The following is a 10,655-nucleotide window of genomic DNA, read 5'->3' as shown; positions in this document are numbered from 1 at the left end:
ATACAACCCCAAAGTAGATAAGGTGGACTGGTCCCGTGCTTGTGCTGAAGAACCTGCTAACATCTGGTCTCCAGATGTTAGGTTGTTCAAAAGTGGAGACAAAGAAAGTCTAGAGCTCCCAAAAATTTTCGGGCAATGGAGCTGACCTAAGCCAACCTCCTCGGTGAGATTGATTAGCAGATCTAGCCAATCCCAAAGAAAGCTCCATCTCTGATGTCAGAGATTATTTCCACCAATCAGAGAAGTATTTCAGGACAGTCCTGCCATATTCATGGAAGTGTACTTCCATAACAAAAAGGGGATCTGGCCCCACCTAATTGTCCTTTGTCAAAAAAAGGATTCAGTTGGTCAAGTGTTATTCTCTCATAAGCCCCAAGGGTCCAAGAACCCAGAGGCTCCAGGTGGCCTTCTTGAGCCATATTGAATCTGCAGGTTCAGTCACAACTTCCTAATAACTCTTCATTTTACTTTCCATCACATTCCCAGAGGCAAAGAAAGAACTTCATTAAGCATTTTGGTATTAATGAGCACTCGGGAGAGAGACGTCTCTTTGGCCGGTCCTCAGATTCTCCACGCGGAGGGACGCTGTCTCTGCCTGATCACTGGGGGGTTCTTCCCCCGTAAAGCCCTCAAGTTTCCAAGGTCCTTAAATACCCTAAACGTGCTAAAAGGCTCTGCCCATTCTTTGCAAGGCTCCATTGCGCCTTGGGCCATCTCAGTTCCGGAGTCAGCTAAATTGGGATCAGTGGGCCAGAGCAACCCTGGAAGATGTAGAAGGCAAAAGGGAATGGCTGGGTTAGAAAAGGTAACATCCCTCAATATTTCTCATGATCAGAATATTTCCAAACATTATTATCCTCCTGCTAGCAGCATTTTGTTTATGCTGATCATTTCCAAATATTTGGAATAATTGCACTTCTTAGGTCTAAAGGACCCGTAGAGGTAAGTTGAGTTTCTGACCTTTGCCAGACATTAAGGCTTGTTTACCCAATCAGCTATCCTAAATGCCAACCCTTTGGGGAAGTTTTTAAACATGAGGGAAAAGAGATGTGGTAAATCACTGATTTAATAGTGTTAGGAAACAATACACTCAAGAGATCTGTCTGTCTGTGTATGTGTTTAAAATGGTTATTAACTGTATTTCTACCATATGGAACATAAGGCAGTTTTAACAGAAGCAAATATTTTAAAATATCAAACACAGTTTCAAACCATAATTTCAAAGTTGGCTAAACAAAATCCATCCTGAATAAAGCCACCTTCGGCTGCCTCCTGAAGACTGAGGATAAGGGGAACAACCTTCGCTTGGGAGATATTTCTTCCATTATCCTGAGGCTGCCACTGAAAAGTTATGAGCATCGTCTCTCGTTATTTATAGTGAAACTTATTAATAATAATATTGTCTGTGATGACGTTACAACAAATGCTTCAAATTTGGGGTGTGTTGTTATTCTCATGTGCATGTTGACAACCTCTGACAAATTACAATCACATTTAGGCAGCTTCTAAACGTGTCACTATGGCTCGGACCTTGATCCATTTGCAAAATTCAACTGGGATTTTCTGTAAGGAAACAACAGCAGTATTACCAAACTACAAGTGACGCCTTACACAGGTTGGACACTTGTCAGCTTCCCTCAAGTTTTGATGGGAAATGTAGGCGCCCTGGTTTTACAGCTTGGCTCTCCATTACAGCTGCAAGACCAGGATGCCTACATTTCCCATCAAAACTTGAGGGAAGCCGACTAGTGTCCAACCTGTGTAAGACGTCACTTGTAGTTTGGCTCTAGGTTGAAGCTTTTCTGGGCACATGTACAGCCATGCAAGAAATAGTCTGGTCCCATTGCTTTTCCCTAAGAAGGACAGTTGCTGGCAGCATGTAAATTCTTTCTTTTCCCATTTCCCTTTTTCTATTCATCTAGCTTGGGCCAGATAGTAAATGAGTTTTTAAAAAATCTTTGGGCACACCCTATTTTGGATTTCAAACCAGATCTTTCCAGATCCAGTCCAATCAAGCTGATGTCATTTGGCATTGTACCTTGGCATGCCCTGACATGGAAGGCTCAGGCTAGCCCGATCTCATCAGATCTCAGAAGCTAAGCAGAGTTGGACCCTAATTAGTACGTGGGTAGGAGACCACCAAGGAAATCCAGGATTGCTATATAAAGGCAGTCAAGATGAGCAAACCTCCTCTGTTAGTCTCTTGTCTTGAAACCCTATTAATTAAACTGTGACTTGATAGCATTTTCCACCACCATCTTTGTATCCATTCCTGATTTGCTTCTTTGCAACACCTCCCCTGCCTTCTTACTGGGATATAAGAAATCAGAGATCTCTGTTCCTACTTCTATATAACAAAGTGAGCCTTGACTCTCATAAGCTTATACCATGGAAATCTTGTTGATGTTTAAGGTGCAACTAGACTCAAATCTTGCCACTGAGAACATTACGCTTCCCATGTTACAAAGCAAGCCAGCACAGTCACCATGCAGACATTTTTTGAACTGTGACTTGGGATTCCTTGGGGATTCCAATAGTCCTGGCATGCTATTTAATGCCAAAGTGACCTTGAGTCCTGACTACTGTAATGCATTCTCTGTGGGGCTGCCCTTGAATTCAACCAAGAAACCACAGTTTGGGCAAAATGCTGCAGCCCAATTATTATCAGACAGAATCCACTTGGGTTTGTGTAATCTAATTTTAAGTTATTTCCACTAGGTTCTGTTCAAGGTGCTGGTGCCTATCGTGAAAGACTTTATGACCCAGGACTCACAAAAAGGATAGAGTACCTCTCCAAGTATACTTCTCTGCAGCAGCTCCCCTTCCTACTGTCCTGTCTTGTAGAAAGGTATGTACAGTAACAGCCCATTCTTGGCCTTTTTTTGCCATGGCCTCCACGTGATGGGATTATAAGAAAAGCTCCTATTTAGACATCAGATGATAAAACAAAATATTTTAAAAGGGCGTGAAGGCAGACCTTTTTGCTTGATTGGCTTCAAAGCTGGTTAGCTTTATATTTATGTACAGAACTTTTAGGCTTTTTCTCTTTGCATGCAGAATTTGTATAATTCTATTGGTGTATTTACCCTTGGCGTACATCACATTGTGTCCTGTATGATTTTGAAGCATGCTCAATAAAAGCATTCTTTTGTTTGGGCTTCCAAACAAAAAGATGCAACCATTTTCTGGGACACAATCAGGAGCTAAACATTAGAATCCCCGCTCCTCTGTCACATCTCCACCAGCTGCTGGGAGGCATATTTTAAGGCCTTATTAGCACCTCTATCCACACAATCACACCGAAGCTTGTGAAATGTCACAGTACTGGAAATCAAATCAGTTTCACAGTACCGGAAATCAAATCAGTTTCAGTTATTCAGCTTAACAGCCCATAGGCCATACCCTCTAAACAAACCAAATTTCTATTATCTCAAATGAAATCCAGGAAGGAACCAGGCTCCAACACGTGGGTCATTCAATGAACGGATCAGGGCAAAGGAGTACAACTCTATTGGTGTATTTACCCTTGGTGTTCTCCACCTCATGTGTCCCACATGATTTTGAAGAAAGGCGTATTTGCAAAGGGTTTATTTAATTTTAATTTTTAATTTTAATTTATCATTTTTAATTTAATTTTTTAAATTAATAAAGCAAATAAGTAGCTATTGATATGTGTGCAAATTCAAAAGTGCCCTTTGAATGGCAAAGGTGTCTTTTGTGAGGGAAATATATATAAATATGTGTGTGTGTGTGTAAATATATATATGTATGTATATGTATGTATATATATGTATATATGTATATACATATATGAATATGTGTGTGTGTATACATATACACACACACACACACGTATATATACACATACATATACATACATATGTGTATATATATATATGTATGTATGTATGTATGTATGTATGTATGTATGTATGTATGTGTGTACAGCAGAGTCAATAGTTGAATCCAGTGAGAAGTGATATCATTATGCAGATGTATTTGTTCAGATAATATTGAACTTCATTTAATAACTATATACAGTAAAGCAAACAGGAAACCATGAGAGAACTTGTTCATGACTTGTACATAAGATAGACAGACCTTTTTTAACTAACACAAAAGGAATGTTCATTCACAGCAGGGAGGGGCCACTTCAATAGCAACCGATAAATAAATCGACACTATACAAAGTATTGAGCTCCGTTTCCATCTGCAAGTACTATTCATTGTTTCTGTTGAAATTAGGCTACAGTGATTTATTCCAACATCTTTAACTATTCTTTCTCCGCACATACATGGAGACTACAGGTCACAATGCCAGACAGTGAGGAGAATGTCCCTTAACTCTGCAGATGGATAGGAAGAATCAAACCAGTGCCACTGAGTTCATCCTTCTGGGCATCTCGGACAGGCCAGAGCTGCAGACACCTCTCTTTGTCCTCTTCCTAGTCATGTATATTCTGACCGTAACAGGGAACATTCTCACTGTAGTAGCAATTCAATCAGACGCTCACCTCGTCCAAACCCCCATGTACTTCTTCCTCAGCTGCCTGTCTTTGGTGGATGTGTGCTTTACTTCAATTATCATTCCCACAATGCTACTGAGCTTACTGAGTGGACACGGCCGAGGAGGCACCATATCTTACGCTGGTTGCCTTAGCCAGATGTACTTCTTTTTGGCCTTGGGGAACACTGATAGCTACCTCTTGGCAGCCATGGCCATTGACCGCTATGTGGCCATCTGCAACCCTCTCCATTACACCACAGTCATGAGCCAAAGGTTATGTCTAATATTGTTAGCTGTGTCTTGCTCGATCTCCCATCTCCACTCCATCCTCCAGACCACACTCACTTCCTTCCTTATCTTCTGTGCATCCAACACAATCCCCCATTTCTTCTGTGACATCCAGCCCTTACTCAAGCTCTCTTGCTCTGACACCAGCACACAGGAACTGTTGGGAATGACAGAGACATTAGCTGTTATCATGACCCCGTTCATGTGTATTGTGGTTTCTTATGCCCGCATCCTAGTGACCGTGTTGAGGATGCCTTCGGCTAAAGGAAAGCGCAAGGCTTTCTCCACCTGTGGGTCCCACCTAACAGTAGTCACCCTTTTCTATGGGAGCATTACCTGGGTTTATTTCCGCCCCTTATCCAGCTACACAGCCGTCAAAGATAGGGTGGCTGCTGTAATGTATACGGTTATCACCCCCCTGCTGAACCCTTTCATCTACAGCCTGAGAAATAAAGACATGCAGAATGCCCTCAAGAAGGTGGTTGGGCGAAAGGTCAATTAAGGGGTGGAGACATGAGCTAGGCCAAAAAAAACCAAACAAACTGTAGACATCTTGGCTCCACTCCTTGCCAATTTGCTGCGTTCAAAGAGAACTTATATAAGATGTTTTACAGGTGGTATCTAACACCGGATAGATTGACCAAAAAGTATAAAAATGTGTCAAATAAATGTTGGAAATGTGGGAAACATACAGGGACATTTTTCCATATGTGGTGGTCCTGTAAGGAGGTGCATAAGTGCATGACTAGACAAACTGTGTTACAAATTTCAATTGCTCTCAAACCAGAGAGTTTTTTGTTAAATTGTATACCGGACATAGACAAAGAACAGATGCGTTTTACTATTCATGTAATAACTGCAGCTAGAATTTTATTTGCGTCTTACTGGAAATGACAAGCGATACCCAAACAGGAGGAACTAATAGAGAAGATAATGGAAACAGCAGAAATGGACACATTAACTTGTATATTGAATGGACAAGTGGAAGAAGACTTCTTTACACCTTGGAATCCCTTTTATGAATGGTTAAATAATAAATGTACAGAATAGAATCCAACATGATGGCAACAATGTATGAAATATCAGAACTTACAGTTATAAATTGTATTGAGATTAATTAGAAGCCTTGGAGAATTATCATGTTGAGTTAGGCAAGCCTACTGAAACTGTACTGAACTGTACTGAAAACTTTATTGCTCCTTTTATCTGTTTTCTTTTCTCTCTTATCTGGAAAAAATAATTAAAAATATAATTTTAAAAAAAGAAGGTGGTTGGGCGAAAGGTCAATTAAGGGGTGGAGACATGAGCTTGGCCAAAAAAACCCAAACAAACTGTGTGGACATCTTGGCTCCACTTCCTACCAAAGGCCACCCTCTTTCTCCTGGTAAGAAATTCAGTCAGCAGATGCAATCACAGATCTCCAGCAGTTTGGTGTAGCGTAGCGATTAAGAGCACGGAACTCTAATCTGGAGAGCCGGGTTTGATTCCCCACTCCTCCACTTGAAGCCAGCTGGGTGACCTTGGGCTAGTCACAGCACTCTAGAGCTCTCTCAGCCCCACCCACCTCACAGGGTGTTTTGTTGTGGGGATGATAGTAACATACTTTGTAAACTGCTCTGAGTGGGCATTAAGTTGTCCTGAAGGGCGGTATATAAATCGAATGTTGTTGTTGTTGTTGTTGTTGTTGTTGTTGTTATAACAACAGCAAATCTGTTCTTTATTGCACTTCCTCAACTTCTTCCCTTTGCTCTGCTTTCCTCATCCTCCTCTCCCTCTGCAATTTCCCCGCCTTTCTTTTTCCTCGATGCCGATTGAAAGGTCTATGGGGCAGGGACTCGTTATTTACTTATTTTATTTTTTATGCATATATAAAGAATGTATCGTATTTTATTAATAAAAATGTACGTTAAATAATCTATCTCGTTAGAGGCTTCTTGATTAGCTGCATAACGTTAGTCCCAAAAATTCTAGCTGCAACCGACCCCACTAACCCAGATAAAGATACCTTTCTTCTAAGATAACAGATATAGTTTAGGTCGGTGGTCATGTTGGACTACAGTAGAAAAGCAAGATTCAAGTCTCCCCCCCCCCCTGCCCAGCAGTCTTATTGCTCTCCTCCCTGCAGACCCCTATATTTCTAAATGGTCACAATCTACAGTGTCTAAAATTACATCCCTTGGTTTTGACCTGGATTCTTGGGCCAACTCTGGAGAAATATCCATTTTTCGGGCAGTCCGAAGGAGGTTTCGGGACATTGAAGCCCAAGTAATCAATGCTAGCTGCTGTGGAGTTTGTTCCCCACTTTTTTTTGGCCCTTCCTTTTTATAAGACTTTATGGTCCAGTACTTTTCTAAGCTGGTATTCCCCTCTCATCGTAGAGCCTTCATGTTTGCCCGGTTCAATCTCTTTCCCTCAGCTGTCTTAACTGGCAGATATAAGGGTGTCCCCTATAAGGAAAGAGTTTGTTCTTGCTCTTACAATGAACCTGATTCTGTTCAACATATCCTTCTTCATTGTCCCCATTACTCCTCTTTACGTCACCATCTGATTTGCCCTCTTTTGTCTCCTGTAAAATCCACGATTGATAATGAAATTATTTTTTTGTTATCTGATAAGTCCCCCCCCAAATCACTGCATCTGTTGCTAAATTCCTCTGACATGTATGTAAGTTAAGGGTATGAGTTTACAATACTTAGACCTTACTGTGTACCTTTTTATTGTGTTTTTTATTCTATCACGGTTCTTGTCCGGCTGAGATTCCATATTACCCTCTTGGTACCTACCTTTTGGGGTTTTTTTTTAAAAAAAACTTTGTTTTACTGTATTTTATGCCAATAAAACATTTATGATATGATGATTTGAGTCCAAGAAAAGACCGTTCTTTTTCCTAAATGCAGATTTCAAGCTCCATGGGGCAGGGAACCATAATTTGCTTATTCTCTATGCATGTTTAAAGAATGTATCATAAGTCAAAAATTTTCACTGGAAGCAACACCACATACCCAGATAAAGATATTTTGCTTCTAAGATGACAGATTCATAGTTAACTGCGTTCAACCTCTGGGGAATTAATTATTAGAAATAGTTATATTTTGTTTTGGAACAGATTTACTAAGTCAGAAGCATTTTCCCCAATGTGCAGTAATTAATCCTCAGGCAATTTAATTGTAGAAATGTAATTGTAACATTTTCCTTAAACCATGACTGACTAATTCAACATCAAACCTGGATGTGGGTGTGTGGATGAGGCCTTCATAGAAAGATCTCTGAAAAGTACACTCTTTACATATCGCCCTTCAGGACAACTTAACACCCACTCAGAGCAGTTTACAAAGTGTGTTATATTATCCTCACAACAATCACCCTGTGAGGTAGGTGGGGCTGAGAGAGCTCTGGAAGAGCTGTGACTGACCCAAGGTCACCCAGCTGGCTTCACGCAGAGGAGTGGGGAATTAACTCTTAAAAACTATACCAAACTGGCTCTCTCTAGAAAAGACTAGGAATTTTATAGTCCAGGCATAGAGTTGAAGGTATACAGCAAATCAGAGTGTCAGTAAGACAGCTATAATATATGTTGAAATTAGCTTAATAGAGTAGGGGTCCAAAGTGCAGAAAATTAGCATCTGTAGTGCAAGAAGTATCATATGTCCTGATTCAACTCATTGTTCTGAACTTGCACGTAAACATAATCTCAACAACTTTGCATGGCAATTTCCCATTAAAGTTTCTCTGTTTGAGAATTGCAACTTTAGGTCAGCAATGAAATGTCCTGGTGTCAGGCTATGGATGACAGGATATGGCAGGTCGATCTCTGGATCATTCCAGCAAGATACAGGTCCTTGGTTAAATGACTTTTATTCAGAATATCAGCCTTTCCCCATATGCACAGCTCCATAGGTTTACATGGAAGCAAGAATGCGTCTGAGCAAGGAATAAGGCTTAAAGTAAGCACAGGTCTAAATACCCGAACATTCCCCTCCCTCCTAAACCACAAGTTCAGCAGTAGTCTGGGAAACCTTTCTGGAGTTTATACATTAGTTAGACAATATAAAGAGAACTGTAACATTTCAGACATGCATGGTCATTTCCAGGAACATCAAAGAAGAAGATTGTCCGCAGCTCCGCCAGCTGCATTTCCAGGCCATGAGAGGGAGAAAACGAAAGCGATACACACAGTCTATGAAATCAGCCAGAAATGTACCTAGCAGTTACAATATTAGATCAGCTACAATACTGAGTTACATCAGAATGATGTTAACAATAAACCTCAGAATCAGAATGAAAATTGGCATTATCAGGATTATTGACAATAAACAATAAACATCAGAATTAACATTGGCATGGATGAATGGGTACAGACATACATGGCACCCGGAAGATTAAAATATTCTGCCACTGGTTTTTGAATGTAGTGGTTTCTGATATCAGATCTATGTCCGTTTATTCTTTTGCGTAGGGACTGATCTGTTTGCCCAATGTAGAGAGAGTAGAAGACCATCGCTGACCCTTGATGACATAGATAACACTGGAAGAGGAACAGTCAGTGGACTCGAGACGGTATTACTGGTGTTATTAGGACAAATAGTGGAGCTGTTAGAGTAAATATGAGGAAGGAAGTGGCATCTTGGTATATAGCAAGCCCCGGTCCCAGAGTCTGTGGCCATGTTGGGAAATGCATTCTTGCGGGCGAGAAGTTGTTTAAGCATGAATACATACAACCCCAAAGTAGAAAGGGTGGACTGGTCCCGCTGTTGTGCTGGTTACTTGATCTCACTGCTGTCTATCAGGGCAGTCAGATTCTGCTGTGCAAAAAGCAAGGAGACTGATCCTTTGTGGATTGGCACAAGGTTATCCTCGAAATCCATGCCAGCAAACCAACCTGTTCTCCATGCATATGAGATGTTGGCCTAGGAGATCAAACAATGATTGATTAAAAAGTCATGCCTCATGCTGGTCCAAACTCTTAAAATATACAGGCATTTTTATTAATTTGCATATTGATATTGCTGGTTATAATTTGAACACAGAGTATCTTGAAGACCACTGATTCCACTCAATATACTTCAGTTACTGTTTGGAAGGGGAGGAAGTGACTTTCCTAGCTGGGAACTCCCTTAGACAAGGTTTCCATCGAGAGCGGCGTGGTAATCCTGAGACCATCTAGACTGTCACAGTGAGAAGGTGTCCTTCCAGCTTTGTCCTAGCAAAATATCAAAGTAACAGGCTGGAAACACTGGAAAATGCATTTTGGCAAACTATGTAGCTCCCAAGCTGTCTTGCATGTAGGGAAAAGATTCAGAGAAATATCCCAGAGAAATATTCCAGAGACAGAAGGTTTATAATAGACAAAGGGGGAAATGGTGGGTGGATTCAAAAGGGTTAGGAAAGGGGACAACATAAAAAACACAGGGAAGAGCACGCCGTCATACAGAACACAGTCTCTCAAATGAAAGCAATAATGTTAGGCTAACTTGGCTAACTACACTTTACATAGGTTATAGCAGGTTCCTCAGAGCTTGTACAGAGTTCCTTGCAGTATCAAGACAGTGGAGGAGTCCTTAAACCCTTAAACCCTGGCCCACTGGTTTTGTGGTTGCCAGATGTTACGTTCTTCAAAAGTGGAGACAAAGAAAGTCAAGAGCTCCGAAAAATCTTCGGGCAATGGAGCTGACCTAAGCCAGATCTAGCCAATGCCAAACAAAGCTCCGTCTCTGATGTCAGAGACTATTCCCACCAATCAGAGAATTATTTCAGGATAATTCTCTGATTGGTGGAAATTATTTCAGGATAAATCTCACCTGGTTGTCCTTTGTCAAAAAAAGGATTCAGTTGGTCAAGTGTTATTCTCTCGTAAGCCCCA

The 10,655-nt window shown here is 40.9% G+C and overlaps 1 protein-coding gene across 1 annotated transcript; it reads left to right on the top strand.

Annotated features, from left to right (window-relative positions):
- Positions 1-505: 505 nt before the first annotated feature.
- On the top strand, positions 506-5,297 carry LOC129346138 (olfactory receptor 1L6-like). The gene is made up of 2 exons (XM_055003432.1): positions 506-544; positions 4,353-5,297. Exons 1-2 carry the CDS (start codon positions 524-526, stop codon positions 5,295-5,297), a joined length of 966 nt encoding a protein of 321 aa, XP_054859407.1. The 5' UTR covers positions 506-523.
- Positions 5,298-10,655: the final 5,358 nt, after the last annotated feature.

This window comes from Eublepharis macularius, chromosome 19, assembly GCF_028583425.1.
Source record: "Eublepharis macularius isolate TG4126 chromosome 19, MPM_Emac_v1.0, whole genome shotgun sequence".
In the NCBI taxonomy this organism is placed as follows: domain Eukaryota; kingdom Metazoa; phylum Chordata; class Lepidosauria; order Squamata; family Eublepharidae; genus Eublepharis; species Eublepharis macularius.
The sequence above is the reverse complement of the archived record's forward strand: the minus strand, read 5'-3'. Positions and strand labels throughout refer to the sequence as shown.